At 36.9% G+C, this 14,134-nt stretch overlaps 1 protein-coding gene across 2 annotated transcripts in view; it reads right to left on the minus strand.

The window, feature by feature from the left end:
* Positions 1 to 4,597: 4,597 nt before the first annotated feature.
* Positions 4,598 to 14,134, minus strand: part of NEIL3 (nei like DNA glycosylase 3) — a 56,439-nt gene continuing 46,902 nt past the window's right edge. For both annotated transcript variants that reach the window (XM_078367802.1, XM_002745196.6), the window contains 3 exons: positions 13,089 to 13,509; positions 6,970 to 7,144; positions 4,598 to 5,064 (listed from right to left, as the gene is read on the minus strand). In XM_078367802.1, coding sequence (XP_078223928.1) covers positions 4,882 to 5,064; positions 6,970 to 7,144; positions 13,089 to 13,509 — 779 coding nt within the window. In that variant the 3' untranslated portion in view covers positions 4,598 to 4,881. The remainder of the gene's footprint in view (positions 5,065 to 6,969; positions 7,145 to 13,088; positions 13,510 to 14,134) is intronic.

The raw sequence follows: 14,134 nt of genomic DNA on the forward strand, positions 1-14,134 counted from the left end.
ACCTACACACTAAACCTAAACAGGGTGATAGGCATGCTAAAATAGAAGATTAAAATAGGATCTAGGCTCTCCTCACATAACTGAAACATCCAGGATATGATGAAAAAAAAAATCACCTGTCATGCCCCAAACCAGGAAAACAGCAACCTGAGGAGAACAGATACTCAACTGAGGACAGCAGTGAGATTTGTCAGATTTGGGGATTATCTGACAAGAATTTTAAAGCAGTTGTCACAAAATGCTTCAAGTATCAATTATACATGCTCCTGAAACCAATGGAAAAAAAAGGGAACATCTTAGCAAAAAACATGGAAATAATGTTTTTAAAAAAACCACATGGAAGTAATAGAAATGGAAAATACAATAATTGAAATAAAAAACTCACTGAATGATCTCAATAGCAGAGAGGAGATGACAGAGAAAAGATTCAGTAAACCTGAAGACAGATCAATAAAATTTACTCAATTGGAACAAAAGAGAGAAAAAAATAGACTGGGGAAAATGAAGAGAGCCTCAGGGATCGGGGCTACGTTCCTCAGGGATCTCAGCAACAATCTAGTAATCTAACGTTTGTTATCACTGGAGTCTCCGAAGAATAGGAAGAGTATGGGATTGAAAAGCATTGGAAGAGATAATGGTTGAAAACCTCCCAAATTGGGTCATAGATATTAAGAACACATAATTAACTTTTACTATTAGATTATGGTAACACTTCTCATAAAATGTAGAAAACTCATATCTCTCCATCCTTCAATCTCTCCATCCTTTATGATATAGCTGTCACATATGTCGGCCTGCTTTGTAAATTTCACAAGCTCATTTCCTGCTTTAAAAGTCCCATATATTTTAAAGAAACTAAGAGGAAATATAAGAAAATTTATATTCCTTATTTGCAATGTCATATTTTTTGTATTGCTTTTTGAATATTTGATTTCCATCTTGCATTGGCATTCACTTTGATGAACAAAATTTTAATAGCTGCTTTAAAATCTTTGTTTACCATCCAACATCTGGGTCATCTTAGAGTGGGTCTTGGTTGATTGTCTTTCTTGTAAAACTGGGTCACATCATTCTGGTTCTTCATATGCTGCATAATTTTGGACAGTATCCTGAAGAGTATAGGTATTATATGGTGAAGACTCTGGATTTGGTATGCAGTAAGTTCTCACTTCACATCATTGATAGGTTCATGGAAACTGCAACTTTAAGCAAAATAATGTAAAACAAAACCAATTTTCCCAAAGGCTAATTGATACAAGCCAGAGTTAAGTTCCTACGGCATATTCCTGGTCACTTCTAAATAGACTTCTAATGTTAGATACCAAACTTCTAAATAGATTTTTAATGTTAACACCAAAATAAATGTAAGCTGTACATATATTTAAGAAAGATGAATGAAAAAGATATTTACTCAAATTTTGAATAAATTCATTCACCAAACTGCATCCAGAGTAAATTTTTTCTTTTTCTTAGTCACTCAAATTTTGGAGTGACTGATGGTGGTTGTAGTGGTGACAGGTTAACCTACAGAATAAATGTTTGCAAATGTTTTGTACTGTTGTCCATTTGTATAATTATTGTATACTTGGCAAATTTTTATTTTCCTGTAATTCATATTCATTCATTCATGTTCCAACCCACTTATTCCAATTCTGGGTTGCAGGTGGTGGGAACCCATCCTAGCAGCTCAGAGCACCAGGTGGGAACTCTCCCTGGCCAGAATGCCCTCCCATGACAGGGCAACTGACACTCACACACAGCCACTCATGCTGGGACCATTAACACATGCTAGTTCACCTAAAGCACATATCTTTGGGATGTGGGAAGAAACCCAGTGTCCAGAGGAAAACTCATGCAGACATGGAGAGAGCATGCCAACTCCACCCACATAGTGGTCTTGGCTGAAGGTGATTTTTTTTCTCATAGTTGTAACAAAATGATGTTGAATGAAGCATTAATCAGGGACCTGGTTTAGTCTTCTAAAGGGTGCTGATGCATTTGGCTCAGCAGCAGATTAATTTGGTTAGATTCAAACTGCAAAATCTCCTTCTTGCATGGCAGATCATATCTTTGCTCAGCTCTCTTATCTTCAGCTTGCTTTGTTTTCAGTTTGTCTCATGCATATATGGTTCAGTGGTCAATGACATCAGCAGTCTCCAAGTCCTTTCTGAGATTTCCCCCTTACATCCCAGTGGCTGTGGCGGCCAAAATTGCCTGCTGACTCTGCAGATGAGAAATATTTTAGGTTTTCTAGTGAAGTTTTGGTTGGCCTACTTGATTCTGTTTTTTGTTCTGCCCTCAGGGCAAAAGCTCTAAAAAATGGGAAATCACCTCCAGCTGATTCCTTCTTCTACATTTCACAGCCCTCAAGAATCTGCCTGCTTTAGTTCACTCTCCAGCAGTGCTTTTGATTTTGTCCAAAATCTAGAGTTATCTGCAGAAAGGTTGGGTTCAGCTGGAGCTGACCAGGGCATAAGGAGGCAGAAACCCCCACTGAGATTTTTATGAGAATTTTTGTTATAATAGAATTAAGTCTGAAAGACTGCTGTCTTTTTAAAACACTCCTTTCCAAATGAGAACTTGTTTTTGTTCTTGTTTGAACCAGAATGCATCTGGTTCTTTAGGCCTCTCAGATTAGTTTCTTCAGGCCAGGCGCAGTGGCTCGCGCCTGTAATCCCAGCACTTTGGAAGGCTAAGATGGAAGGATTTCTTGAGCCCAGAAGAGACCAGCCTGTCTCTATAAAAAATACAAACTTTAGCCTGGCATGCTGGCACACACCTGTATTCCCAGCTAGTTGGGAGGTGGAGGCTAGGGAATCACCTGAGTCCGGCAGGCTGAGGCTGCAGTGAACCAAGATCATGCTACTGCACTCCAACCTGGGCAACAGAGTGAGATGCTGTCTCAAAAAAAAAGTTCCTTATTTAGACCCTGCACATTTCTTATTAGGATAAGGATCTAAGTTTATCATGTACGTATTGTTTCATTTACCTACATTTCCACGTAATTAATATGCACATTTTTGGAGACCAGACTTTATGGAAGTCCTTTGTACAGTAGATGTTTTTTCCTCTTTATTACACAATTAGCTTGCAGTTTCCTATTTTTTTGTTTTTTTGAGATGGAGTTTTGCTCTTGCTGCCCAGGCTGGAGTGCAATGGCGGGATGTCAGCTCACCGCAACTTCTGTCTCCTGGGTTCAAGCGATTCTCCTGCCTCAGCCTCCCAATTTTTTGTTTTTTTGTAGAGACAAGGTTTCTCCATGTTGGTCAGGTTGGTCTCGAACTCCCGACCTCAGGTGATCTGCCAGCCTCAGTCAGCCTCCCAAAGTGCTGGGATTACAGCACGCTGCCGCAGTTTCCTTCTTCATATACTCCCTATGTACTTCACATCAGGGCAGCTAAGATTGTCAACTGGCCAGTCCAGTTCCTGGTCTGTTCTGTAGACTCACTGCCCTGTTGAGCAATTTGGGTCACTGATCCTAGGTTGGTTCTGTCTTTTCAGTATGGAGTCAAAACTAAATGCTTATAAAACTATAAGATATGTTTTATTCTTGCCAATAATTTCATATACTATTAACTTCTATAGCTCTGCATGGAAAAATTGGTAGTAAAATGGAAAAGTGGTTCAAGCCACGTTCATGCTGTCCTTTAAAAACAAAACAACAGATTCAACAGCTCTGAAGGACTTTTTTTTTTTTTACAAGCATGCAAATACCTTAAGAGTCACTTTATATTGATAAGGAACAATCATAGTGATCTGTGCTAAAATATAATAAAAGCAGGGGGAAGGGCATTAAAAATGTAATAAAATTAGACATGAAAAATCCATTAAGCTTTTGAAATTGACTTATTTAAAATAATTTTGAAATTGGCTTATTTAAAAAGTAACATGTTAAAATGAAGATTAGAATATTTGAAAAATATAAATCAGCCTCTCATTTAAACACCTACGTGCAAGTTCTTCGTTCCTTAAATGTGACTTTGACAGTCTATCCCCGTCACTTTAGATGAAAACACAAATTCAGAGTCGTACAAGGTTGGGCATCGCCCTAGCATCTAACAGCAATGTGATGTTTGTTGCACAGAATTCAAAAAATAAATTTTTTCATAAAGGAGATCTTATTTCTTAAATTTTATTTAATAATACAAGAAATATCTTTAACTTTTTATTTTTTTGAGATGGGGTCTCGCTCTGTCACTCAGTCTGGAGTGCAGCGGCATGATCTCAGCTCACTGCAACCTCTGCCTCTCGGGTTCAAGTGATTCTCCTGCCTCAGCCACCTGAGTAGCTGAGACTACAGATGCCCATGACCACACCCAGGTAATTTTTGTATTTTTAGTAGAGACGGGGTTTCACCATGTTGGTCAGGCTGGTCTCAAACTCCTGCCCTCATGATACACGTGCCTCAGCCTCCCAAAGTACTGGGATTACAGGCATGAGCCACCGTGCCAGACCAATGTCTTTAACTTTATAAATAGTGGTAGTACATGAGAAATGTATTCACTATAGACAGAATATCTTATTTTATTGTGCTGCAAAAAAATCCTTTCCTTAAAAAAAAAAATCATTGCTTCTCCACAGTTAGAAGAGACCGACAGCATACTAAAAACACTTTATTGTCATTACTAAATATAGTAAATATACATCCTAAATGGAATATGCTGTACATCTGATAAAACACATAAAACATTCATCAAGGCAAAGAGAAAAGAGCCAACGAGGGAAAGATGGCACACACAAGAAAAAAAAAAAAAACAGTTCTCTAACATTGCAGTAACATTTCAATGTATCATAGATATTCTACAGCCTTTCTATGAAACAGAGGGGGACCAAACATTATACACAGTTTGAAGAGATTAAATGCCAGAGAACCTACAGATATTAGCATCCAGGAATAATTTTTATTCCTGGCCCGTTTTCTGCCCACTGGAAAAAATTGCACTGTTTTTCCTTCCCAAGAGGACACCCGAAAAAATTCTTTCCGTTGTTGGGTCCAATCTTCAACACTGTTTTCATGATGGAACGTTTGCCATGGTTGCAGAATGGGAAGGACAGATCTGCCCACTGCAGGAAAAAAGGTGAATTTAGAAATTTATATAAAAGTTATCATGATGTACAGGCTAACCCTAGGCACATGTGATGAGCGCCATATAGTCTTCACTGCTGTTATCATTAATTTGATGTGGTAAAACAGACAATTAGTTGTTGCCCTTAAAAGAAATTTATATCCTAAAAGAAGCATCTCTCTTACAAATTTGTTTGAATCCCTCAGAAAGTTGCCACAATTCTGAGCCTCCCTGTGTCTACTTACAGAAGTTTCTTCAGTTTTGTTAAGAATAGTTGAAAACTACCAAAATCTTGCTATAATCGCCAATAGCCCTGCTATAGGTCTGCTTCAGTTAAAACTGTAAGATCAGGCGAGGCACAGCGGCTCATGCCTTTCATCCCAGCACTTTGGGAGGCTGAGGCTGGAGGATTGCTTGAATACAGGAGTTTGAAACCAGTCTGGGCAACCCTGTCTCTAAAAAAATCAACCAAACAAACAAATAAAACAAAACAAAACTGTAAGATCAAAGATTTGTCATGATTTTAATATTAAACTTTCTTTTTTTTTTTTTGAGATAGAGTTTCACTCTTGTTCCCCAGGCTGGAGTGCAATGGCGCAATCTCGGCTCACTGCAACCTCCGCCTCCTGGGTTCAGGCAATTCTCCTGCCTCAGCCTCCCGAGTAGCTGGGATTACAGGCACGCGCCACCATGCCCAGCTAATTTTTTGTATTTTTAGTAGAGACGGGGTTTCACCATATTGAACAGGATGGTCTCGTTCTCTTGACCTTGTGATCCACCCGCCTTGGCCTCCCAAAGTGCTGGGATTACAGGCTTGAGCCACCGCGCCTGGCCAATATGAAACTTTCTTACAAAAAGAAAGAATCAAATAGGGACTTACCCAGACTAAATCTGACAGATTCTATTATATTATTCTTATTAATTTTGACCTTGAGAGATATGAAAAAGGCTATCTATTTTTAGCAATAGCATGAATATTGCTAATAATATTTTCCCATTACATCTATAAAGGCTTCTTGAGGAGGAAATCTGAATTTTGTAGGGTAGAGTCATATTTTGTTTAGAGATTGAGGTCTAAAATCACTATCCAATTTCCCCTGGGAAATTCCTTAAGAAGGTATCACATTGAAGACAGATATTTGATCTTTTCAAAAGGTCCAACCAGAAAATCTTTGCTTTAGCACTGAAACATATCAATATTTTCTTTGTTCAGTTCTATTCCAGATGAAGCATAACTAGAAAAAAATATGTATCTCTGAACTTTAGAATCACACTCAGCTTGATGAGACACTCACACGAGGAATACTGGAAGTGAGACCGACTAAACGGACCTGAGGCTCTTATCTCCTATCTTAGGTTCATCGTCAGGGACACATCCACAGAATGGGAAGGCACGAGGAATCGCTATTGCTAAACTGCTATTGTGCCATCACATTTTTGGGTCAAGTGTGGTTAAGTAGGATTTGATAAGGTTAATGTAAATCCCAGGCATGTAAATTGTTTTCCTTATAAACCTTTATCCGGTGCATAAACAAAGGTTTGGATGTAGCACTGAAGTCAGGAATTCTTACCTCGGGTTATTATTAGCCACATATGTACTACTATATTACTCACTAGTGACTCAATATCTTTCTAACTTTACATGCTAAGGGCAACACTTCTAGACTTGTGATTATAAATGTGATATATTCTAACAATGTAATAGCTATTATTTTATTAATTTTTTTTGGCTGAATGTCTGAATTTTAAGGTATTCAACATTCAAGCTTTAGACCAAATGCCAATATGGCTATTTCAAATTTAAAGGTAAAAGGTCAAACTAGGTAAGTATTGCTACTTGTTATATGTGAATAACCAAAGTATTTAATTACATTGTAGTAAGCTAGATAAATCTTACACATACTTCAAAAAATCCACATTGTGCTTCTCTAGGTAGAGGACAGGCATAAAAGTGCCTGCCCTTGTTTTCACCATCCTTCCTCACGACTTGTAGAATGCAGAGGCGGTTGTGTTTACTACAGCGAGGAGTGTCAGGATTTAAGGTACGAGGGCCATCTGTCATATTAATTTGAAGTTCACTGTAATGACAGGTTGTAAAATCAGTACAGCATAAGAGTGCTAAAGGGACCGTTCACAACACGTTACCCCCACATGTCAGAATTTCACTTGTACAGAGAAATTTTATCAAAAAAGTGGACCATGACATTAGGTAATTACACAAACTGCTGTCTTTATTCTTTGTTTTCCCAGGTAATTCTCATTTCCTTCCAAAGTTACCTATGTACCTAAAACACGTCATTTAAATTTCTAAAGAACAAAATCAAATTTTATTTTTCATCTGTGATATTCAGTTCTTTTCTTACCCAATATACACTGTAGCCACTTTTCTTTCTTCTAAAATATTCTCAAGTCCAGGTTCTCCATTCTCGCTGGCCCCAAAGTAGCTAGTCACAATCTTCTCTAATTATTTTCTCATCGGTAGCACACTCTCATCAATGGCTCTGACAAGGCCATAGAAATCACCCTATCTGCTGTCCACTTTAAAGACAATTTTCTATGCTTTTCTTTGATCAAGGCTACTATAATAGCCACAATCATATTCCTGCAAGAAACAGGCTGCCTGGCAGAGAGCAAAAAATGGGAATTTTGTAAAGCTAGCAGAGAAGCTTTATCCTCCCCCACAATTAGGATCAAGAGTATTTGGAGGTTATCCTCACACCCAGTGTACACAAGCTAGAAGTGGGCCTTGTACTGCAGCTGTTTAAACAGAATTTTCTTTTTGAAAAGAAGCTTAATTTTCTCTGTTGTACATATTTGAATAATGCCTTCATGAGAGTTAGTTTTTTAATAAACTGAAGAGAAAGTGTTCACATTCATTAAAAGCAGAAGTGCCCCCTTAATGTTCCTATTTTTAAAAATCTCTTTAATGATAAAACAGTGCATCCCTTCTCATCTTTTTGGTAAATTTCTAAAGAACAAAATATAATTCTTAAATAACTGTTAAAAACACTTAAAATAATCAAGTGTGATTTCCCGTTTTCCTTGTTTCCTAAACTGCACTTTTTACCCACTTGTTTCTATAATGATGCTTCGATGCATCATATGTAATGAAATGTTCAGAGAATGCAATCTTTTATTTGTGATGATATTTACTGAAATTAATTTCTCTAACAGATGCTTAAATATACTGCTTTACATATGTTTGCTGGGATGAACTCAAACATTCTGAGGGCAGTTTTCTAAGTTCTGTTCGATAGCCATTTGTAAAGTAAGAGCAGTTGTAGAATTTAATGATAAATAAGTGATTATCATTAAATTCTTCACCAGCAACTATTTTGTTGGTACCTTGTTCAGGGTAGAGGGGTGGTGGTTGTATTTTAGACTCATGGGTAAAACACAGAAATAGGAAAGCTGAGAGACAAAGAAATTTTCTTTTCCACAACCTTTCAGTTCACCAAACTCCTCCAAAACTCCATTTCACCAATCTCCTCCAAAACTTTAACTACAAGAACAGCCAAATGTCTGAACAGTCATAGAGAAGTAAAGAGATTTCATAGTTAAGGCAAGTGGTTCATAAACAGTGCTTTCTTTAACAAAATTAAAGGAGAAAAGATAAGAATATTAACAGAAATGAATGAAATGATGCTCTCTTCTTAAAAATTATGTGCACATAAAAACAGTTTTATATCTTATTTTGGAGGTGGCTGTTTTGGATAATGGTTGAACATTTTCTAACCCACTTGTTTCAACCTAGAGAGCTCCAGGGTTCCACATATCCAGGGAGAGGTTTAGAATCTCTTACTATTAAAGCTTTTTTGGGGAGAAAGGCAAAGGTAGAAGGCAAAATTTAAATAGAAAGGAAAGGCCCAAATGTCTTCTTTCTGCCTTACACTCCATTTCTTCCTTTAAAAGTTAAATTAAAAACATAACCACATGCGATCTTATTCTTGGTACTCAGAGTGTGGTCCACGGACCAGAAGCATCAGCATCACCCAGAGCTTGTTGGAAAATACAGACATATGCATCCCTACTCCAGACTGCCTGCAGAATCAGAATCTGCATGTTAGCAGGATTCCCAGGTGATTCGTATGCACATTAAGTTGTGACGCACTGAGGTAATGTAACCAAGACACCGATGCCACCTGTGATCACAAGGGCTCTACATATGCACGGTTAATCTTAATTTTATGATAGAAAACATTGTCCAGGATAATTAAATGTTCTGGTTAACTGAGGACATCTTAGTTCCTCTTTGTTTTAATCATCTAAAAACTTTCTTAAATGTAGCGGATTTCTTAGTTAAATGTAGCATACGGAATTGTCTATTTCAGTGATCACGACCATCATTTTGAATATTAACGCTGGGTTATAAATGATCAGGAGCTGGCAAACCTTTTCAGATAACATATTTTAGGTTTGTTATCACAAAAAGTAGCCACAGAAAATATCTAAACAAATGGAAATAAGCTTTACACAACCAGGTAGGTGGTGGGATAGATTTGGCCCTGCTGGCTGTAGTGTGCTCATGTACATGTCATGAGACTCAAGAACAGTGCCTGAGGCATAACAGACTCTCAATACTTGTTAATAAATAAAACTGAACTGAGACAAGACAAAAACTATCATCAAGAAGAAAGACATTACTAAGCACAGATCTGTAATTTTAAAGTGAATATTACCTTTTCACGGTCAATTTATCAGTTTAACTCAGGGGTGTCCAATCTTTTGGCTTCCCTGGGCCACATTGGAAGAAGAAGAATAATTGTCTTGGGCTACACATAAAATACGCTAACACTAATGATAGCTGATGAGCTTTAAAAAAATCACCAAAAAACTCGTGTTTTAGGAAAGTTTATGAATTTGTGTTGGGCTGCATGTGGCCCACAAGCCTTGGGTTGGACAAGTTTGGTTTAACTCATTTTATAGATAGGGTGGTTCATTACAGTAAAAATACTGTCTGAATTTTTTTTGATTAATCAGTCCCACTGAATGTAGATTTTGTCATACAGGATTATTTCAAGGATTAAAAAAAAAAACAAAAGTGAAATGACTCATTCTGGATGGTCCCAGGTGGTTCTGAAGTCGTTAGACTGAGAACTCCAAGAAGTAACCCAGAAACAAGGACATGGTGTCAGTACTTGCACTGGTGATTAAAGATGGATCTTCAACACCCCTGACGGCAGCAAGCATGAGAAAGTACTAATGATTTTGTTACTGTCATTTCACCCTTCTCTGGGAGCCTCTGCATGAACCCAAGGAAAATTTCAACCTACAACACATGCATTCCTGGAAAGTGCATCACTGTGTTTGGCTCTGTGTTGACAATAATTGGATCGACAACTTAAACTGTTTCTAGTAATTATTCTTAACTGCTTAAAAATGGGTTCAATCATCTAATTTAAAAGCCAATAGCTGGATGGTGTACACATCTATCTCAAGACCAATCAGAAAATATGCCTCATCAACACTGCATGTATTGTGTGGTAATGAGAACAGTAATTAAGAGAACAAAAGTCAAAGTAATTATCATATAATATTAAAGAAAAAATAAACTGGCTATAAATTATGAATGGACCACCTGCTTTAATAGTATTATGTTGTGAGCTTCTGCTAGGCATCTTGTCCACAAGATGAACACTAGAGCTGTCAGACAAGGAGAAAAATGAAATAAATGACAGTAATTTGCAATTTATTCCTTGTAAAGTAGCTGGGTGCAGAAGGGCTGCTGGGTGAATTTATTTCATCGCTTGACATTTATTCTGCTGGTTGATCTTGATTGATTGTGGAGTCTCAGTCCTGGTGTTCTCTATATTCAATACATACACAGGCTGCAGCATTTCTAAGTAATGCTGTGCACTGTGATTAATCATATGATCCTATCACTAATGGCTTATGAAGAAATCATTTAAATTTAAGGTTACATTAATGTTTTTTTAAATCCCTAATTCATTAGTTAAACTGTCTAAGATTTTCTACAGAGCACTAAGGGAATAAAAATATGCCAAGATATTTCATCTAGGTACAACGATGCCACAATATTTTAAGATGATCACTTCTACTTTCCATTTCAGCCACGGAACAGGAAAGACTGTCTGGAAATGATTTTCTCCTCCAGGATAGCCTCCCAACTCAAACATTCTTAACTAACTTCCATCGTGAGGCGTTAACTAGGGTTAAAGTGAAAGGTGGCGGATGTATCCAGTCAGTTAAAAGTTCAGCCCCCATAGCTTCATTCAAATGTGAGTATGTGAACAAAACTTAAACCCGTTGTTGTAAATGATTATGAACAAAACAGTCGAGGATAAATCATCAGGATTAACTGATGGTAAATTTAGAGTTGGAATAGGAAGCTCGGAGTAAATGCATCTATTGAGCAAAGACTGTCGCAGAATTTGTTATGAAATAAGCTTTAAGGATTCCTACAGGTTGATCTAGGAGTTTACACCAAATGGTCCCTCATCCCACTGCCGAGAGGAGGTATCCACCTACCAGTAATGGCATAGTTAATAAGAGGGAAAAATGGTGAATCTCAGAATTCCACCTGAGATTACTCTAGGTCCCATCAAAGCACACCCCTCCATATCTGTAAGTTCCCAATCCACGAATTCAACCAACCTTGGATTGAAAATATTTGGAAACAAAAAATAATAAATGATGAAACAATTAAAAAATTATACAAAGAAAACTCAAAACAGTATAATAATTATTTACACAACCTTTACATTGAATTCAATATTATAAGAAGTAATGTAGAGATGATTTAAAGTATATGCCAGCAGGGCACGGTGACTCACACCTGTTAACCCAGCACTTTGGGAGGCAGAGGTGAGCGAATCAGCTGTGGTCAGCAGTTCGAGACCAGCCTGGCCAACATGGTGAAACCTCGCCTCTATAAAAAATACAAAAACTAGCCAGGCATGGTGGCGTGAGCCTGTAATCCCAGCCACTTGGGAGGCTGAGGCAGGAGAATTGCTTGAACCTGGGAGGTGGAGGTTGTAGTGAGCCAAGATCACGCCACTGCACTCCAGCATGGAAGACAGAGAAAGACTCCATCTCATAAAAGAAAGAAAAGAAAAAGAAAAAAAGGAAATATTAAGTTTCCTGTGTTCCGGTTAAAATAAATCTGTAAATCTAGTAGACTAGCTCAGGAGTCTTCAGGTTTTCCTATGAATATCTTGGATTACTTAGACAAAATTCGAGTTTATGTGATTGAAACACCTTGTGAAGGCCTTTTGCTGAGTTTTGGGGGGAAAGATGGTCATAGTTTGTTTTTTTATTTAAGCTGTGCTACTCAGAAGATGTCTCAAGTTATGAACAAGAGATCTGCTAGTACGTTGTTTTGTTTTTCTCATGAAAATTTGTGTGGTTCCTAATTTTAGTTGCTCAGGTGTTTGCTGATTCGAAATAATGGCATTTGTTAAACTTGCAAGGTAAATCTGTTAAATAGAGAAAGTAAATTTAGGTAAACTGATAGGCTAGATAAGGTTTACTCTAAGATGTGAAAGATCTAAAGTCAATCTCTTTATTAAAGGTAGGAAGAGATATGACTTTATTCCAACAGTCGATACATTTCATTATCTTTATATCTTATATAAAGCAAAAAGAGACACATTGATAGGTAACTTACTTACTCTTTGGGGTGACGATCTGAATCTAGTAAGTTTCCTTTATTCCTAGGATATAAAAGACTATGACTTTATTCCAGTACTTGATCCACCTTGTTATATCAACGGGTATGAAGTGTGAAAGATGTGAATGTAATAACTTTCCTTATTTCTTAACGATAGAGAAATATCTAAAAAGATTCTTTAAAATATTAAAGTTTGGCTCTATTTTGTTATACCAATAACTGACATGAGACAAAAAAAGTGACCAATATACTTTTGTCATTTAAGACTTGTTAATATCCTTGAATTTTCCCAAAGAATGTGAAGGAGAAATGATTTGCAGTCAATAACTCCATCTCAAAAAAAAAAAAAAAAAAAGTAACTATCTTAAAGACCAAAGTTCAAAACATCATACCTGTTAGAATATCCAGGGTTGCAGCTTTTAAGGTCTGGTGATGAATAGTGGGCTGTTTTCAGTTTTTTATGTGTTGGACTGAATAACTTAGATTCTGAACTGACTGTAGGTGATACGTTTGCTTTGCTGGATAGTTGAGTTATATCGTTTGTTCTCTTCTTGGAGGGGTGCTGGGTATCACTCAAACAAACATTAGTAGGAGGAGATATTTGAAACTCCTCATCTAGTATCTGGTTTTGTTTTGCTTTTCTTTCCAAAGTACTGGATTTATTGCTAAAATCAGTCAAGACAAGAGTTGTGGTTCCAAATGTAGTTTTCCTGTTGATCTTTACCTCTGTATGAGGCTTTCCAAAAGTATTACACGGGTACTTCACTAGGTTGCTGAAGGCAGTAGAATTTTCTTCATTCTTGACCACTGAATCTGGAAGAAGAGATAAGTAATTCTGCAAGAGTCCTATAAATAGAACATACTGACTATGTGAACATCTTTTTATTTGATCAAAATATTTATGTCCCTTTATTACGGTGAAATATATAGAACTAATAATACAAAGTTAGTTTGGGGAAGTCAGAATTAATCATCGTCTAGGAAATGAAATATTATGTAAAATGCAGAATTTCAACTTACAGAAACCCAGAGATGGGTTTAACAAAGATTTATATTTGCTTTTTATGATGTTTAAGCATTTAAAGGTCATTCAGCTATCAGTTTTGCTAATATTAGACAAAGTATTAAGAAGTGGTGATTAAGAGGTGATGTCCCATAAAGCGTTAGGTCAGCAGTTACAGACCTGTTTCTAAGCTAACAGGACTGTTTCGGTGAATGGAAAGAGAAAGTGAAAGCCTTATTTAAAATAAGTAAAGATGAATTACAAAGACTTAAATGTATTCAATACAGTGTTTCGACAAAGTATCAGAGGATTTTGAAATCTGTCCGATAATACATTTTAAATCATCATTAAGATGTCTTTCTGACTCAGAAACATTAACAGTATAATAGTTGATGAGACATATAAATGCATTTCGGAATGTTGAAATCAGTGTGG

The sequence above is a fragment of the Callithrix jacchus genome, chromosome 3, assembly GCF_049354715.1.
Source record: "Callithrix jacchus isolate 240 chromosome 3, calJac240_pri, whole genome shotgun sequence".
Classification (NCBI taxonomy): Eukaryota; Metazoa; Chordata; class Mammalia; order Primates; family Cebidae; genus Callithrix; species Callithrix jacchus.